We start from the raw sequence: 19354 nt of genomic DNA, 5'->3' as shown, positions 1-19354 counted from the left end.
TCGTACCTTGTCAGTTTCCAGCATCGTCGGGTCAACACGCCGGCAGAGGTCGAGGATGTCCTCGATGTAGCTGGTGAATGTCTCACCAGTTTGTTGGGACCGGCTTCGTAGGCGTTGTTCTGCACAAAATTTGCGCACCCCAGGGCGTCCAAAAACAGCTGTGATGCAGGTCTTGAAGGTCGTCCAAGTAGGAATGTCCGCCTCGTGGTTTCTGTACCACAGCTTGGCGACATCCGTTAAATAAAACATGACGGTACCCAGTTTCATGGCATCCTCCCATTTGTTGGTAGCGCTGGCTCGTTCGTAGGATTCCAGCCAATCCTCAACGTCTTTCTCGTCTGTGCCGCTGAAGATGTCGGGTTCACGCAGGAGCTGGGCACCGGGACAGCCCCTGGGTGGCGAAGCCCGGGGGGAGTGGAGACAGCGTCGTCAGGCATGACGGACGGCAGCTTTCGGCTACGCAATTCCAGGGTCGGTGTAAACCGCAGCAGCCTCCACCAAAATATAATGTAAACGCAAGACGATAAGAGGTAGCAGCGTCAGGACAGAAGCAGCAAGAGCTGGCCGAATATACGGGCGTCGTCGCAGCAGCTACCAGGCAGTCCCAGCTCGCGCCTCGCGCGAACGTGTCATGTCGCTTGGGTAGTGGTGGGCATTCCTCTTCACTACAATCTACTATATATATATATATATATATATATATATATATATATATATATATATATATATATATATACAGTTTTGGTAGTTACTTCATATAGGTTCATTGTGCATTTCTCAAAAGTGGGTGCGTTCCACGTTTGAAGCATTTCTGTATTCATTGCGGCCTATCATAAAGGCGGTTTTACGTACGAGTAGAGTACTGGTCTGCGCATGTCGTAGGATCACAGCATGGTACCTGTTGGAGATACGAGGTGGAGTCGAGATAGCGGTGTGGCTATCTTGAAAATCCTAAAAGAGGTGTCATTTTTACTAAAAGAAATTAATCCTTATTTGTGCTCAGTTGGTACTGTGCGAAGCTCGGTGTGGTGAAAGCGGCAGAAGGGGGAAGAGGGGGGGCGTGAAAGGTTATGAGAGACCTATATTCGATTCGCAGATGTACCAAAATAATATAACAAAGATAAATATAATGAACAGAAGTGGTGTAGCTTGGCACAAAAGGAGACGGAGCACCACGCTCGGGCAACAAAGAGCATGTGATGTGCTTATTGTAAGTCATATGAGAACGTAATTCAAAAGAAAAAACCATCAAAATTCAGTCGTGTTACGTTTCTCAGAGGAGTCTCCAGAGGCCTCAATCGATTATCGTTCTATATTCACGACGTCAGCTCTGCTATCGAAACCGGATGACCCCATCGAGTAGGTAGCCGCAGAATAGTTCACCACGACGGCAGATACTCGAGGCTCGACCGTGACTCGCGTGGGGTGCAGCCGGGTCGGGAAACGGATGCCGTTACCAACACTCGTGAATACTGGAGTCATCTAAATTATTTTTCGCGGACCGAACACCTCTACGAAGTTTTCGTAGCGGTTCCCGAGATCGAACGAGTCCCCGAGTTCTTGAAACGTCGCGTCGCGCAGCCTCTCGAGCGTCGTCTCGTTCTTTGACACCATGAAAAGGTGCATGACGAGAAAGGAGCCGAGAGCGACGGCCAGCACGGTGCCCACGACCAGGAGGAAGCCCACGTGGAAAGCGTACGGCTTCCGAAGCCACGCGTCCGACCACCATTCAACCAAGTGGGCTGTCAGGGTGGCCAAGCCGTATAGGCACAGTGCAACCGTGTAGAAGAGAGTGAGCAAGAAGAACTTGTAGGTGCTTATGCAGACGCAGTTGTTGAACCACGGGCAGAGATGGTCCATCTTCATGACGCATCTGAGAAAATATTTATGGGAGGTCTGCGTTTGTGGCATATCGATAAACTGCGAGAGAGGTCGTAAAACATTATAATCCTCAGTTCGGTGTACTGTAAGCACTTTAGGAATAACATACAAAGAGGAAAACCGCTCTATAAGAGTCACTAATTTTACGCGCGCGTCCGTATACAAATCTACTGTAGGACGAAAAAGATGACACGCCCCTCAGAACGAGAAAACTTTATGAACAGAAAGCATTCACACATCAAAGGAGCACGATACTCAAACGAAGGGTAGGTTCTTGACTTCTTTTTTTTTAAGGAGCGTCAACATGCATCCCTAACAAAATCTTTTATTGATGCAGTAATCTCTTTTATAGCCACCAGATGACGTCCCATGTTCAAGTGCACAGTGTACGCGGGCTCACCTTCGGCACGTGGAGCAGTGGTGGCATCTGTCCGGCTTGAGGAGATGGCATAACACGCAGTAACGCGCGGAACCGTCAGGCCCCCGAGTGAACACGCCTTTCTGCGATGCCAGCATCTCGAGCAGACCATGCCACGTGTGCTCGTTTCGACAGTTGGCCAGAACCTGCTCCTGGTCCACGCTCAACAGGTACGCTGGTGGAACGTCGGGAATCGCCGTCGCCGTCGTCTTCGCGTACGACCTCTAAAATAACACGTGAGCAGTACGACGTAAACAATAAATCATACTAAATTCCACAACGCAAAACACTTGTGCAGAATATAGTTGAATGAGGGTGGGAAAGATGATATATGAGGTGGCTGTTTGGATTTCAGAGACTAAGAAAGAAGTTGAAGCGCATGTTAAACGGTTGGGGGGAGACGCAGCAAATTAAAGTTTGTTACGAAGTTAAGCTTTTGCTCCGTACGAACGCAGTGATGGTACGAGCGCAGGTGATCAGCCTGATGCGAAAGTGATCGCACCACGTTCCCCAGGATCTGTGTAGTTGATCTCAACGTTCTCGTATAGCAAATGCAATGAGCTATGTGACGTTGGCAATGACATTATTCCTCAAGTTACTCTGATATCAGATGCCATAAGCTTGCTATTATTGTTAAAAGTCGAGACGAATAAGAAGGAAGGCTCCATCAATCGAGACGCTGAAGATAACGATTGCACTTTTACTCGTGTTGTTGTTGGTTGTGGTGTTCCACCCTCTTGGCTGGAGGACTTCCCGTGTACATTTGTAAATATATTGCGTTCGGTATTTATTTATTTCGAATATTCTCACTCCCGTAGAAACGTGCCCGCGCAAAACAAAGCGCAAGAAGACCTATAGGAGCGACACCCAAAACATGTGCACAGCACCAGAGAAACGAACGTCCCGGTTAGGCACTCTGCGTCTTACCAGATGCTCATGGACAGAAGCAGATGAAATCCGGTGCTGAACGTTATGGCCTTGGCTATGCTCTCCTCTGCTACAATAAGCCGGCAGAAAACCAGAACGTAGGCGTAGTAGGCACAGGAAATCAGCGCCGACACCAGCAACACGGGAAGCCAGGCGAGCGGACGGGGCTTTGTGAAGCTCCCCCGAAGGGCGTTGCTACCATCCTCGATGAGAGTAACTGGCCGGTCGACCGATGGCAGCATGCGTTGTTATAGATGATGTTGATGATGATGATGTTCCTATTTACATGAAAGAGTTCACCAAGAACGTGACATGAAGAAGATTTATTCACTCTCTTGATGTATTATAACTAAAAAAAGAAAATAGAAAATATATTAGTATAACAAAATTTATATAATAGTTTGCCATCATGCAACCAGAAAATGCAGATGAAGTTAGCCCTCCACCTAAATTTTGAAAAGCGGGGTACGGCGATGTCTTTCTTAACTGGGCAGCAATCGAGCCAACCAAGCGAAGTGTTGCTCCACTATCAGAAACTCCAACAACAGGGATCAGCTATCGGCCACGGAGATCAGCTATATGCAATCTAGCACTGCCCACGATTCGGCAGTGTTGCTTAAGTCTGCACGTCCCTATGTTGAAAGAGCTTACTATGTGCTAGTTGTGTCTATTAAGTCTATGAACATTGGCCACCTAAACCACTTGGATAAATCACGGAAACTTCGTAGTCCCTAGGATATTTACGTGTGGATATTCCTTTCTTTCTTTTTTAGTTCGTAGTAAACAGGGTCAACACATTTTTGCGCTCTTTTGAAAAGAACATGCGAAAGCAAGCATGAAACTCGCACTGCTTCTTCTTAGGTTTCAGTATGGCGTCGAGCTTTGTGGTCCATTTCAATCCCCGGTAGTTGGCTTAGAGAAAGCTATCTGCCTGCTTTAGAGTTTTACAAATATTTTAAAATATTTATTCTATATTTTGACATTTCTAATCACTCGGAATACATACGCCACGCTGTGATCTATTTTGTTGTCTGCACTAAAGCTCCGCAATGATTTAGCCTAGCGATAAGGATCAAATCTGAGTAAGAGTGATCAGATTAACCCTTTTGACTGACACCCGAAGCGTGCTGAAGCATTGGTGCTTCGTCGGACAGAAATAACGAGCAAACGTCTTACCTGGAGAGCTGAGGAAAAAGCGCAGGCACTGCTGTAACGTTTGCAGGTGCTCTGGTAGTATGCGACAAACATTGACGCAGGCACGGCACCGATCTCTCTGAAAGCAGTCGTCGTTGGCCTGTGTCCGACGCCGCAAAAGTGCGCGCACTTTGGCAGATGCGTTGCCGCAGAAGCTCCCATCGGGCAAAGAAGCCACGAAGGGAGCCGACCTAGCTGGGATTCAGAAGTCTTTCGCATTGAAGTTTCTCGCAAGACTGGACTCGTAAAGGGCATTTAATGAGTCACTTGGACCAGGTTAAAAAAATGTGGGTGTTGCACGCCTTGTATGCCTTTTCCTGCTTTCTAAAATGTGTTTTTTTGCATGCTCTTATAGACCGAATAGGGTAACACGCACAGCTGGCACGATTGACTTGCGTCATGGGCTTCCAGTTGACGTTGAATAGGGTCAATTTATAAAGTTAGGTTTAGAGGTCCTAGCTTGTGCGCAATGACAATGTTAATAAGTGCTATAGAAAACACATGGTATAACCTTCAATTGTGCAGTGTCCTTTCTCGCGTTCAGTAATGTTGAATGAATTGGGACGCAAGTTCTTTGCGAACTCCCACTGCAAGCTGCATTTGTGCTGCCGTAAAACATGCTGCTCGGCAACGAATTTTTTTTAAAGCGACAACATTGCAGAGAAGTTTCAGCTGCGGTAGTGACGCCGGTAATGTGTACCGGATGCATGTGCATCTGTGTATTTTAAGCACAAGCTGTCCCGGACACCTGCATGTAGGCTGCTTTAAAGGCCGGAGTGAAGGCTTGGAATGTGTGCGTCAGGGCAATACAATAAGGTCCACAGCCGAGACTCGATATACGCTGAAAGAATCGACTCTCGCTGTTCGAAACACGTCTTTGCGCTACCTTTCGCTGAAGATTGAGCGTGGCACAGCTATATTGAATCCGAGAAACTTCCACTTGGAGAACGGATACTTCCGCGTTTTGGAATGCTAATTTCTGGTTCATGGTTTCCTATAGAATGCCCAAACCCGACAGCTGCAATCGTCTTGCTCTTTTGTTTTTCAGGTTGTAATCCATGCTCATTATGAACCTTTGATTGATTAAGGGTGCTTATGTGGTCTGAGGCGACGTTACTACTCTGTTCACATTTGAAATTTGCTTCATGACTTCATGTGTGTATTTGGTTCGCGGACGCCTATGGAGCTCTCTGAGGTATCATGTTGGTATGGCGCTGAATAATGCGTCAGCTAAGTCAATAAAGACATAACTATTTATTTCGATAGACAGGCTTGAGCAGAGCAAGAGTAAGAACGCTCCCAGTACAACATTAGCTTTGCCTGCAGCCGAAGAATGCCGAAATATGACCATTTAGTTGAACATCTTGGCTCGTACATGCTACGCCATAAAATACTGCGAAATCACTGGCGCTCTTTCAAGTTCCGTAACGTACAGTGCTCAAGAAACTTAATGCTTAATGATGCCCCCATTTCGTTTCCATCGTCTCCCTTTCTAGCCGATTCGCGTAATATTGTCTGGCACACTTCCATAAGAGCCAACACTGCCTCTAGTGCCCAGATTTGTGACCCGACATTGAGGTTTGCCTTTGGCTAGACTTCAATTTCAGAGGTAATGCTAAAGCCAAAGTAGGCACCTAATAAAATTTTATCGTCAAATGCGTAGCCAGATAGAACAAGAACAGTAGTATCAGTACAGTTTTTTTATTATTGAAGAATAAATTACATCATTTTTTTTAAGCAAAGGCTCAAATAGGTTTCAAAGAAGTGAATTGATATTGTCTTGAATTCATTGTGCTTGCGTATATATGGTTTATGCGAACAACAGTTTTTTCAAGATAGAGTAATTCATTGTACTAAAAAAGTTAATACGAAAGTTCGACATTGAAGCAGCAGACTTATTAGCAGAGTTTACGTAACACCAGCCCGTCCTCAAATACTATTGCTTCATGCATAATTATAGCCTCTCGAACCATGTGCGCGTGCGCTGCGCCCGACGAAGAGAACGAAGGTCTCTCGCTTCGCACTCTGACCTGAACCGGTCAGCAGTGGGACCGCTTTTGTAAATATACCTTGTAAATGGTCTACGGTGCAAGCGACTATCCTTCACGTAACAGTATGATTCAAGATGAACAGCCCAGATTTACATTGTTGCGAATGAGTGCCTGTTTGTTTACTTGATGTTATTTTATGTAAGTTCAATGTTTATTTTTCTTTGTGTTGCGTATTTTACGTGCTGTTATAATTAATAATTTTATTGTTATAATTAACCGAGGGTCCCCCTGCAGTCGCTTGACTTTGGGACCCTCGTCTGCATACTACACTCTACGAATTTTGTATTTTGAATGAATGAATAAACTGAACTGAACTGAACTGAACTGAGTGCTCTTATGAATTTCACTCTTGAGCAGGCGCGGCGTGTATACAGGAGTGCGACAAACTTGCACCTGCAAAGATTTTGGGCTGTGTGAGCAGCGTCCACGCGTTTTCTAACGCGCACACAACTTCGCCACTCCGTATATACATGCACGCCGCACTCTGCATTGATGCTCATTGACACGTATGAGCTCGCTGCAGTGAGGACGTTTCCGCACATCGGCTGACAGGACATAAAATCTTCGAAAGAGTTAATTTTACCAGGAAACGATAAAAATTGCCTTCTTAATGTACCAAGAAATAAGTTTGAAGTCAGAAACTAGACATAGGGTCAACCTCAACTCCCATCGCAAGACGGAGTTGCAAAGCAGCCAATTTAGTGCATAGTACCCGCCAACGGCATTCCTGAGGGCGTGCCTATCTCGAGTAATGAGAAGTTGTTGTAGTGAGTTGTTAATAAGATCTTGTCCTTATGAAGTTCTGATGTCGTGCTTTGTTTTGTTAGCTTCGTGCACTGCCCTGGTTTTACCAGGTCCTTCCCGACGTACACAGTGCTACCTGCTTTGTGTCACTGACCTGCGCTACATCCACAGCGAGCCACCATGTTCACCGATATTCACTGCCATTGACGACACATGCAGATCTACTTCTTCGTGCCCACCCGCACAGCCGTTTTCAAGTGGGTGCTGCATTACGTTGAGGACGCGGGGTTGAATTCCCTGTTGGACGTGACACCTGTCCCTCACTACATGCTGGACCAGGGATGCCTTTCTCCCCATCTTCCATTCTCTACAACTTGACAGGTCTTCTAGAGGCGCCGTGACATGCTGCATTGTATGCTGCATTGTAGATTTATAGAAGCAGCGCTTTCTAATCGCTGTATTCCGTCTCCTGAGCCACGGCCACATCACTACTTCCACGTTTCGTTTTAGTACCGTGCGGACACACGTTAACGCTCCTCCCTCCCTCCGGACTGCAGTTTCCCTTCTAGCAAAACCTGCGTCAAATCCTGGCCGTCCGCCCCGCCGCGGTGGTCTAGTGGCTAAAGTACTTGGCTGCTGACCCGCAGGTCAAGGGTTCGTATCCCGGCTACGGCGGCTGCGTTTCCGATGGAGGCGGAAATGTTGTAGGCCCGTGTGCTCAGATTTGGGTGTACGTTAAAGAACCCCAGGTGGTCGAAATGTCCGGAGCCATCCACTACGGCGTCTCTCATAATCATATGGTGGTTTTGGGACGTTAAACCCCACATATCATCAATCCTGGCCGTCTAGAGGGCCCGCGCAACCTGACCGTCCCCGAGTGGGCCTAGTCAGGTGACGCTGAGTTAACTCACGTCTATTGAGAACCTAATAATGTTGTTTCACTCACTCGCTTCCAGCGCAGACAAACCACATCAAGCGGTGTTCAGCCTTTCCTCTATATTTCAATGCCTATAGTGAGGCCAAGGAGTATTCGTAAACTGCCTTCCGCAGCTCGAGACCCGACATTCAGGAGGCCTTTTAATATTATGCTAAGAAGACAGAGAAGGCCAACCTTAATTATATACTTCATTTTTTTACCCTTTATCCCATCGCAACATCCCATTACCCAAAATTAACAAAAAAATCTTTTGTTCATTCCTGTTAAGGAAGTGTGTGCGTTTATTTTATTTTTTAGCTGTAGTTAACCGTGATAGAATGCGGTTGTTACTACGTTCAGAAGCTGTCGCAGAAGCGCGTGTGTTGACATGAGAAAATAGCGATGCGAACCTTCATTATATTTACAATTGATGTGTTAATAAACCTAAATGTTTACGGAGATTGAATAACGACTGACGTATTCGAAATTGGTAATGCAAAATGGAAATTGAGCTATTGCCGCTGTAATAATTAGAATGTTTTCTGAATTAACGTAATGCACTCTCAGAGTGACGACAGCTTTTAGAGCATATAACGAATTGTTTGCCTCATTCAATGACTGCCATCTCCGTTTAAGGTGTGCTATACAGTTTCGGGTCCGCATGCAAGCACGAGACTCTAAAACACCTTGATTTGTTTGAAACAGCCTTCAATATGAAGCTTTTCCTCGCCCTTTATGTAGCCTGCAGTTTATGTTCAAGTTCACATGAATGTAGCCATAACAGTTGCCATTTCAGTGCTCAGCCCAGCAATCTCAAATCAGCGCAATATGCGTAAAAAGGCAAGCTTAACATAAAATTTTTCCATCACACTGATTGATTTGATTGATTAGTGGGGTTTAACGTCCCAAAACCACCATATGAATTTGAGAGACGCCGTAGTGGAGGGCTCCGGAAATTTTGACCACCTGGGGTTCTTTGACGTGCACCCAAATCTGAGCACACGGGCCTACGACATTTCCGCCTCCATCGGAAATGCAGCCGCCGCCTCCGGGATTTGAACCCGCGACCTGCGGGTCAGCAGCCGAGTACCTTAACCACTAGACCACCGCGGCGGGGCTCCATCACACTGCTCATCACCTCAATGTTGTCGATATTTAAATATGTCCTATGTGTAGCGGTGTGCTCAAAAAAAAAACTATAGTGGGTGATTAGCCATGCCAAGTTTGCAATTCCTGACGGCTTTCTCAATTTTCGAATATTTGTGACTTTGCAGTAGAAATATACTTGTCATCTTTACATGCTTTTAAGATATAGTGAAATACATTGATATATTTAATTTAAACGGATATCTGAAGCATCAAATTTTACGTGTTACTTATCTGAAGACCATAATATACTTGTATCTATTAAAGATTAAATATATTTTCCGCTTGAAAGAGTGAAAAAAACGATTGCTAAGTGGTTGTGACATCCTTCATAACAACCAATTTGCATAAAAATTGGCTTTTGAACATCGTGTACACAAACGCCGAGCGAAAAACTGGGGTTTCGGGCTGCGCAAAAACTGGGAGGAACACGATCAAGAGCACGACAACGATGCACAGTGTCGCCTTTGCTAGTAAGATGGCGGCTTCTGCCGACAGGCGACTGCGCAGGTTCCAAAGTTAGGGAACCGGTTTTCACCAACGAGGCACTGGTGCTGCCGCAGTGTGGCCAACGAAGAGCGGTAACACCTCATGCGGCCGTCTTCGGATGACACGTGGGCGAAGTACGGGTACTTGAGGTGGCGTCGACTGCAGGCCACTAGGTCAGGTTTTGCGCAGCGGGGTCCATGGTGTGGATCTCGGCAACGCCTCTCGCACTCTTTGGCCGTTGCGAACACCATACTTCCGTTGGCCGGGCAGCCACCAGAAGGAAAGGACCAGGGCACGCACTTGCTGTGGTCGTAGTACCACCAGTCGGACAGGACATCTCGCCTATACACAGCGAATGACGCGGCGGAATTCAGAAGCAGTGCCGCATATACTGTAACGTTTACGATACGGTATTACCGTATCATGCTAAATGTACTACAGGGAAACACATTATCTGTGCGAGTTGTCCTCTGCGTGTAACAGAGAGATGAGATACTTGTAGCAGATTAGTAGAGGTGGTGCAGGATAAGACAGCAACGTGGCGACTACGACGACGTGGTATTTTTGTATTTATCGCATGCTAAATCCACCTCTCCTTAAAATGCCATCCTCACATTTCATTGACGCTAGAGGTTTCAGAAATCGTATCATGCGAGTGGCTGGTTAGATGAGCAATAACGAATGCTGGACAACGGGCTAAACAAGATAAAATAAGGTGGTTTATGCAGTAATGGGTTAGAGAGTTTTATGGAGTCACAGGAATATTAAATAAGACGTATTCTAATGGTTATGGTGGTTTCTATATATGCTCGTGAGTCACCAGTAGTATTCCGAGGCTGTATGACACCTAACAAGAACTGCAACATGCCACCACTAACCATACTGTACGATCAGAACTTAACATTGCTGGACGACTTATTGATTATGAATGCAAATGGTATTTAGAACCTGACAGTACCAAATAGATTCCTTTCCGGTTCTACTCTCCCTTCACAGTTCAGGTCTGTAGTGGAAAACACAGATCGAGACATATCGTAAGATGTCCTATACATACCTTGCGCAACGCGTGAACATCGGCTTGCCGAAGCACTTGCCAGCCGGGTGCGTGGTAGAAACGCAACTGTGAACGCAGTGTTCCAGGGTGGCGAACCTGTTTGTTCCTCTGGTGCAGACGTTCACCCCATTGGACTCGTAACACATGTTGGTATCGGGCAGGTAGAAAAATTCGCGCTGAGCACGCCGACAGTAAGTGTAGAATGCATGACTACACTTAGGAAGGATCTGCACGCAAGGAAGCAAGAGCCATTTGCGTTAAAGAGACCAACAGCTATTTTTATGGTGCCTATTTTCTTTAGTGCAAAGTAAATCCTAACGATACCTTAAATCAAATAAAAATTTACGTCAGAGTGAAAGCTTAATGTATGACATCTAAAATGACAATATTATCAACAACAGTGCCCTACTTACCGAGAAATTAAAGTAAATTCACAAGAGCACAAACGCTGCAGTAGGACATTTTCAATATGATCAGGATGACATCAGAAGGACCGCCTACAATTAATCATTAGTAATCGATCTAACCGCACTAAAAAGAACTTTCCGTACATCAAGAGACGCAATAAAATGCTTCTAGTTCGTTTCCGCTTGAATCATGGAAAAAAGAACCACCTGTGGTTACTATAGAGAATGACGTGAGTGGTTCGAAAAATCAATTTTCACGTGGTTACACGGGACAGGTGGTGTCATCTACCGGGTGCAGTTGAAACAAAAAAAATGTCTGCAATCTCGAAGCCAATGACAGAAAATTGATCAATGGCCGTTGTTGCTGCTGTGGCTCCCGCTGCTTTTGGTCTGCTGATACTAGTGCAGTAAAGTCTGGCAAGGTTGTGCACGGCAATAGTGACGTGAATCGGTCTGGTTGGTCTGCTTCTTAATCAGGTAACTAGAAGTGCGCTAACCCGATGCGGACCGCTAAAACGTGTTTTTAATTCAAAATGGGCCCAATTTTGGCACAAAAGTAACACTACGAGGTTTCTGGACTGCTACTTCAACAATCAACGTCGACTTAGTATTTGCCTTTAGTGTCCATTTAAGGACTAACCACACGTATCCGTCACAGCGCGTCAGCGCGAAGCCTTTTGACGTGGCGCCGCGCCCTCTCTCTGTAGGAAGGGGGGACCGCTAGGTGGCGTCGAGGAGTGCGGACGTGAAAACATCAACCCCCGTTTTCCTAAATGTTTTCGGTTGTTTTTTTTTCTGCAAGATCACTTGACTTTCTGCTTATTCGAACTAGCAAGCTTTGCGGTTTCACTGTAGATGCCATTTTTGGCATTTAGTGAACTCTTGAACATCTTTTTGGACTTTAAATTTGAGAAGCGGCGAGCGTCTCCGCTAAGCCTAACCACGCCCAGGGTTGGTGAGGAGTACGGCCGTTAGACGAAGCCAAGGGCCTGACCAGACGCGGCAGCTGCTGCATCATCTTCCGTACGCCGCAGCCGACAACCTGACACTGAAAATGCCTTCCACCATAACCATGGAATGAATGAAACTAAGTGCGGAGATCTTCGACGGACCAGGATGGGCCACCACCATGATACGCCGTTAGACAGACGACTCCGCCGAACGAGCTGGCCACTGGGACGGTCGAGCACAACAGCCAACCGAAGAATTCCAGGGGCTTCAAAAAGAGTCAATCGGCACTACATCGAGTGGTATCTGCTTCCAGGCTACCCCACCTACCCAATGACCTGATCAGGGTAATCATGAGACCAAGAGAAGGATTGGACATAGCCAGAGTTGACCTCGTTCTGCTGGTGAGAGCCGTCATCATGGCCGCCAAGATCGCTGACGAACAAGCACGGGAGGACACGTTATGCCCAGACAAAACGCAAAACATTGTTATTTCTACACCTCACCAAAATAATGCCACATCATACGTGAGCGTGCAGAAACTACACAAACCAAGGCTTGTTCGAAATTGCCGCAATCGTGGCCGCGCCCGATATAACATGCAAGGCCGTCATCAAGAACGTTGATCTCTCCCTTGACGACGCAGCGCTCAAATCCCTGATTGTGCACGACCGAAATTATTCTGCCGTCGAGGCAAGACGCATAAAAAACCAAGTCGTCACAATTCTCTTAGACGAGTTGGATGTTCTGAGCACGGTGATGTGCGGAATCGCCATGGTTCCCTGCTCGCTCTACAAGCGAGCGACAAGTTGATTTTTGCAGAACGTGCGGAGGAGTCGGTCGTCACGCCGATGTTGGCCTGCACACAAACGCAACGAGCAAGAAATGTCACAACTGCGGTGAAACGCTACAAGAAGACGGCGTGCATGACTGCGAGCCGAAATGCAAGCTTTGCAATGGCAATCAACTCACCGGCGATCGCGAATGCAAAAAAACGCTTGTACATTACATACATAGTGAGAAGGAGAAGAAGACGCAGAAAGCAAGAGCAGCAAGCACAACAACGTCAAGACGCGCCAACATCCGTCACGTTCAAGGAGCCCTGCCACAACCAGGTGCTGGTACAGGAGACCACCTCGAGCGTTCATCACCGTTCTCCATACAGGGGAAGATCCTGATCTAGAGGGCATTCCTGATCCAGAGGGCGTTCTCGTTCTGGAGGGTGCCCCTCAACCCTGTCGAGATTCAACAACCACCTGCCATCTCAAGAGTGCTCGAGATCCCGAAAAAGAACAAGACCAGCAGCCACGTAGCAGCCGCAGCAGATGCTGAGTAATGACTCCTGGGCCAGCAGGGTTAAAGGTGCATCAGAAAGCACAAGTAGCCAGCCCAAAGGTAAGGCACAGCCATAGCATGCTCCTGATTCTCGCATACTAGTGCTTGAACAAGAAAACAGGGCGCTCAAGAACGAGCTTGAAGAGCTCCAGGCCTCAAAAGCTAGAATAGAGAGCAGCCACGGAATTAACCAGTCGAGCTCACCGGCACAACCGACAACACGCATACAACAAATGATCCATAACACACACAAAGGCAAAGCCATAGACAGCGACAGCGATACGACGTAGGAGGTTGAGATGGTCTCGAGCAATAAAAAAGCCCCACTGACAAACACAGAGTCTGCGATAACTAAATTCAACGACAAAATTGATGCGTTGGTAAACACGCTTGCAACTTTATGGAAACTTTCAAGACTTCTACTGAAAAAGTTGACCAGAGGTTCGTGAGCCAGGAAAAGATGGTAGCCAACCCACCTGTGGTGGCTGTTCTTCAGAACCTAAGCGTGGAAAAACCAGCGGTTACGGCAAGTGTGCCGAGCATCACTTCTAGAGCTAAAGTCTGACCAGTCGAAGTACGCAATCTCGTGGAGGTGACGAGCCGTGACACACACAAGCTACCAAGCCAAAATGGCCGCTGACCGTAACAATATTAAGACCTGGCAGTGGAACTGTAACTCACTTCAGAAAGGCAAAGCACTAGTAACACAACTATTGCTAGCCTATAAAAAACCACATATAATATTGCTACAGGAATGTGGAGAAAGCAAATTTGCTAAAAGCATTGGCATACAGGGGTACAGGTTAACCAGGCCGACCCTGCACCTCAAGCAGAACAAGACGCGACGAGTGGCTACCTTCATCCGGAAGGACATAATGTTCACCGAAAAGGACGCCGCCGCATACAAAAAAGGCCTGGAAACGGTCAAGGGAGAAATATTAGCACACAGGGCTGTTAAAACAAGCATCTTTGTGCTCAAACTTTACAGTCTTCCATCATATAAGAAAAGAGACTTCAACAGATTGCTTACCTCCACGGTAAAAATGACGGGTGACAATCTGCTTATCGTAGCGGGTGATTTTATCGACAGGAGCACCAAGTGGGGATACATAAAAAGTGAAGGCAAAGACACCAAGTTTGCACAAAGCGCAAATGCGCTGAACCTGCCACTTATAAACGACCTTGCCCTCCTTTAAAGAAAAGGTAATTTGGTACAGCCGGACACAATGCCCGACTTAACCTTCACCAAGAACGTCAGAGCTACCTAGGATAACCTCGCAGAGGACCTAGGTAGCGACCACTGCATCCTGAAAATTACCATTGTGAACGAGGTCAAAGCGCCAAGAAAATTCCTCATCATAGACAGGGACCAGTTTCGTAAAATAAGGGAGCAGAAGTGCAGTACAGAACTAGCGTATAAAGCCCTACTTCATGAAATAAAAATGGCAGCAAATGAGGCCACCAAAGAAGTTGAGACTCAAGAATCCATCCAGGCCACGAACTCTCACCTGATCAGTTTGCTGCAGAAAAAGCATGAACTAAAAGAAGCGTGGCGTAAAAACAAGCTCTACAGACACTTACGCACAAAAAACGTGGCCCTTGGCCGTGAAATTATGTCTCACGCCAAAACGCTTTGCGCCCAGCAGTGTAACAGCACATGTGATGAAGCAGATGGCAAAATGCGGAGGGGAAGCAAATGGGGGCTGCTCAAACACATTATGGCGGACAGCGACAAACCCACCAGAGGCGGCACCCAGCTGCAAATTTAACGATTGGTGCACAAGCACGCCCAGGACAGTGGTGGATCGATCCCAAGCTCTCCTCAAAACGCTGGGCGAAAAATATCTCCCACTGGAAAGCAAAGCAGTAGCCTGGGAAAACGAAAATATCTCATATGGAGGTTGACCACAAGTAAAGCTGGACATTCAGCGAAGCTGAATTACGGTGCTCTGCAGCAACTCAATGGCAAGTCGGCGCCAGGGCCAGATGGCATCGACAATAAGCTGCTATAGAACTTTGACGATAGAACAATCGTAATCATTACTAAGAAGATAAATGACGCATGGGAAGTGGGTACCGTGCCAAAAGAATGGCGTATAGTGCCAAGGTTTCGCTCATCCAGAAACCATACCGCTGAGCATTGATAAGGCCCATATCACTCACATCTTTCATTGGAAAAGTAGCTGAGCATGCAATACTAAACCGTATCATGGACCATATTGAGAACAATGGGCCCTTTTGACACAATATTATTGGCTTCTGCAGGGCCACACAGGACTCCATGTTTATGCTAAGAGAGCCCACATGTTACGGGCTCCTCCACGCGTCCAAAGACATATTAGCCCTGGACCTGGCCAGTGCCTTTGCCACCGTAAAACATGAACACATACTGAAAGAAACTACAACCAATGAATTTCTTAGGCCAACTGGACTCGCACTCTTCCCCACCAAATCTACTCTAACGCTCTTTCATCCTCGACGAAATTCGCAAAAAGAGGAGCAGGAAGTATTGCTCAAAGCTGAGAACAACCAAATGATACCGCAAGTATACACGGTTAAGGTACTAGGGCCAACGTTAAGAGACAAGGAGAGCCACAACACGGAACCACTCAAGCGCCTTGATAAAAGCACGAACAAATCGCCAACAAGAGGGCAGGCCTCCTTGAAGACAACATCATGAAGGCGTATCATGCCTTTCTCGTAAGTGACGTAGCATACGCTTTCCAGTTTCTGAAACTTACGAAGGCTGAAATCATAAAGATCGACTTCATGCTCCATAAGGGACTGAAAATGGCACTCGGCTTGCCTAATAGCACGAGCAACGAGAAACGCGAGCAACTGGGTCTGCACAACATGGCCGAAGAAAGTTTTGAGGCTGAGAAAGTGGCACAGATCACACGCCTGTCGATGACGCAGGCCGGCCAACTCATCCTTCGAGGCACAAGAATCCACCCAATTTTACAACCAGAGAAAAGAACCAAATTTAGCAATGACACTAGGAAACACATTAGAGTTGAGACAATCCCCCGCAACGTTCACCTAACGTTCAATAAAGCCCGAAGGAAGGACATAACGAGGGCGCTCATAAACAAGGCAAAAACACAACACGCACGTGCTATTCGTAGATGCCGCCCGCTACTACGGCAGAGAGGCGTTTGCCATAGGTGTAGTTGATATAGACGGAAACCTCATAAACGCGGCAACCACCCAAACGCCGAGGAAATGGCGATCGCGCTAGCCTTGCAAATCTTCCAAGCCCATTCCACAATGTACACAGACTCCAAGACCATGGCACGAACGTTCGCGGCTGGCCTAGTAGCTGGAAGCACAGCAAAACCCACCGTAAACGCAATGAGAGAGTACGAGAGCAAAGAAACTTCTATTGAAGAAGAGAAAGCTCAAATTCAGGTATCCTGGTTCTCAGCCCATTTAGGACAGGTATCGAGACTCGACCACTGCAATCCCAACGAAAAGGTCAACCGCATGGCGCGTGAACTCGGACAACGACCCGTAGAGGGGTGGGCGGTACGGGAATCTCTGCAGCTAGGAAAAAACACTCACATACCATGAGATCACTTCACATTACCGGTGACAAAGACGTGCCGTCCCAGCACCACACCCAAAACTCAAGAAAGCACAAGCTCTAACTCTAAGAGTCTACCCTTACATAGAGTCGACCCCGACACAACACCCACATGCTGCCTTTGCAACCATCCCTATTGCAACTTCGAACACATGCTTTGACTGTGCCCTACCCACAGCGCAGCACAACTAAATACCCAAGAGGCTTGGCAGGAAGCCCTCAAGAGTAACAAATACAAGCAGCAACTACAGGCGGTCTAGAAGGCCTGGGACATCGCTACAAGCCTTCGGCTGCGAGCTCCATCCTGCATGAATGGAGCCTTCAGGCTGAATTAGGGGCGAAATGGCCCCTTATCGGCCTCCTCAGGATATGTTTAATAAAGTCAATCCCACTCACTCTCTCTGTAGAGGGAGTGGACACATGGCTACGTGAAGCACGTGGCTCTCTCACGGGCACGTGGCTCTCTCCATGTGAAAGAGGGCTCTGTGCCGCGTCAAAAAGACACGCGCCGACGTGCTGCGACGTGTACGTGGGGTCAGGCCTTTGCCCGTCAATGTGTCTGATCTCAGAACGATAGAGTGGTGAATGCCGCGAAAGATTTGTAATCAGATTTTTTTCTATCTGCAGTGAATACAAACTCCTATGCTCACATGCTGCAAACAGTGTGTGCGTGGTAGTTTACTGTGCATGCGTGCAATCAGCGCTTATGCCCCACGGCCCAACTTGTTCCACTGGTGGCCGCGACGGCAGCACCGTTTTTCACGGTGATATTCCTTTTACAACATAAGTGGCACAAAACTGAGTGGGGCTGTATAATAATATACATATTCTAAGTTTGAGGACTGTCACGCACGACAGCATTAGACTAGGCACCCACTTCAGCAAAGGAATTGACTCCATATTCCGTACTCCAGCTTCAAGGCTCTTTCGCTAGGCTGCGCAACAAGACAATTTTGATAATTTTAAGCATGACTTGAAAATATAAAGCCTAATAACAACACAAGAAAATTGCTAGAATATGTCACAGTATATTATGTTTTTTTTACTACGATACATACACACGTTCTGGCCAATTGTCGGTCACTTCGAGATGTAAAAATTGTAGTAATTTATCCCGTATTTTTGAAGTATATGTCTTTGTGTGTTAACAAACACTTTGCCAAATTGTTGTTGTTGTTGTTGTTGTTTTAGCTGTTTTGCTGTGGAGAGGTTGAGGAGCTTATTGCCTCGGCTACTCCATATCACAGAGTTCTGCAGCGAAAAATAAAATAATAATACAGAACGGTACCCAAAATTTAACAATACGGAAAAGGAAAAAAAACACATAATAGCACACTGAAACCAGTTCAAATAACATGTCAATACACAGTTTTCTTCACGCAGTTCACACAGTCATAAACTACTTTCACGCACACCTTCCTACTCTAATGCCAGTATATACATGACCACACTTTACATGATACTCATTTCTGGCTGTCAGTCATAGGCGCTTGTCCAGTCCGGTCTCCACTAAAAAGTCTGTCAGGAAGATTATTGCCTTTTTCTGAAGATGCATCTCAGGCCATGGTCCAAGTAGTTTCTTTATTGTGAGGGGCCGTCTGTCCAAACTTGCTAATTTGTTCTTTAATTTTTCTCTTTCTTTCGCGTATTTAATGCACTCCAAAAGAATATGGCGAACATTTTCTTCTGCATGACCACAATGGCATTCCGGTGAGTGTGATCGATGTATCTTGTGCAGGAAGCTGTTTGTGTATGCTACTTCCAATCTAAGTCGGTGGATCAATGTCTCTAGGTGTCGTGGAAGGTCTGTCGCTATGGAAAATTTTCTGTGTGGATCAACTTCATAAAGTACCGTTTCCTTTGATTTAGGGCTCTCAAACCACTTCTCCATCGAACAATGGTTAGCTCCTTGCGATATAAAATGTCGAATATCCGTCCCAGATATAGGTATTGTGCAATCCCGTCCTTCCTTCAATGCTTTCTTTGCGAGACTATCAGCATCTTCATTTCCCTTTATTCCAATGTGGCTGGGTATCCATTGGAATACGATGTTGTGACCCTGCGATGAGGCATATTCCACAGTTTCTGCGATACATTGTGGTATTTCACCATTTCTGTAAGGTGATCTCACATTTCTGATTAGCTGAAGAGCAGGTTTGCTATCAGTGCATATCACCCATTTTCGTGGATCTGGATTCTCGCAGATAAGCTTAACTGCTTCAAAGATAGCCACCAATTCTGCTGTCGTCGATGAAGATTTG

At 46.5% G+C, this 19354-nt stretch overlaps 2 protein-coding genes across 2 annotated transcripts; both read right to left on the bottom strand.

Annotated features, from left to right (window-relative positions):
• Positions 1-1482: 1482 nt before the first annotated feature.
• Positions 1483-3468, bottom strand: LOC119185470 (palmitoyltransferase ZDHHC2). The gene is made up of 3 exons (XM_075883040.1): positions 3227-3468; positions 2282-2521; positions 1483-1873 (listed from the first exon to the last, which is right to left on the bottom strand). Exons 1-3 carry the CDS (start codon positions 3466-3468, stop codon positions 1483-1485), a joined length of 873 nt encoding a protein of 290 aa, XP_075739155.1.
• Positions 3469-9610: 6142 nt separating this feature from the next.
• Positions 9611-10990, bottom strand: LOC142784647 (uncharacterized). Its single transcript, XM_075883077.1, has 2 exons — positions 10821-10990; positions 9611-10108 (listed from the first exon to the last, which is right to left on the bottom strand). The coding sequence occupies exons 1-2, from the start codon at positions 10964-10966 to the stop codon at positions 9748-9750; spliced, it is 507 nt and encodes a 168-aa protein (XP_075739192.1). The 5' UTR covers positions 10967-10990; the 3' UTR covers positions 9611-9747.
• Between the last annotated feature and the right edge of the window lie 8364 nt (positions 10991-19354).

This window comes from Rhipicephalus microplus, unplaced genomic scaffold (genome assembly GCF_043290135.1).
Source record: "Rhipicephalus microplus isolate Deutch F79 unplaced genomic scaffold, USDA_Rmic scaffold_15, whole genome shotgun sequence".
Lineage (NCBI taxonomy): Eukaryota > Metazoa > Arthropoda > Arachnida > Ixodida > Ixodidae > Rhipicephalus > Rhipicephalus microplus.
This window is presented reverse-complemented; position numbering and strand designations above follow the sequence as displayed.

Coding starts and splice junctions, on each gene's coding strand:
- LOC142784647 (XM_075883077.1), bottom strand. CDS start 10,966: ATGTGTTACGAGTCCAATGGGGTGAACGTCTGCACCAGAGGAACAAAC. Junction 10,109..10,820: donor ATGTTCACGCGTTGCGCAAG/GTATGTATAGGA, acceptor CGCTGTGTATAG/GCGAGATGTCCTGTCCGACT.
- LOC119185470 (XM_075883040.1), bottom strand. CDS start 3,468: ATGCTGCCATCGGTCGACCGGCCAGTTACTCTCATCGAGGATGGTAGC. Junction 2,522..3,226: donor CTTCTGTCCATGAGCATCTG/GTAAGACGCAGA, acceptor GTTATTTTAGAG/GTCGTACGCGAAGACGACGG. Junction 1,874..2,281: donor CACTGCTCCACGTGCCGAAG/GTGAGCCCGCGT, acceptor ATATTTTCTCAG/ATGCGTCATGAAGATGGACC.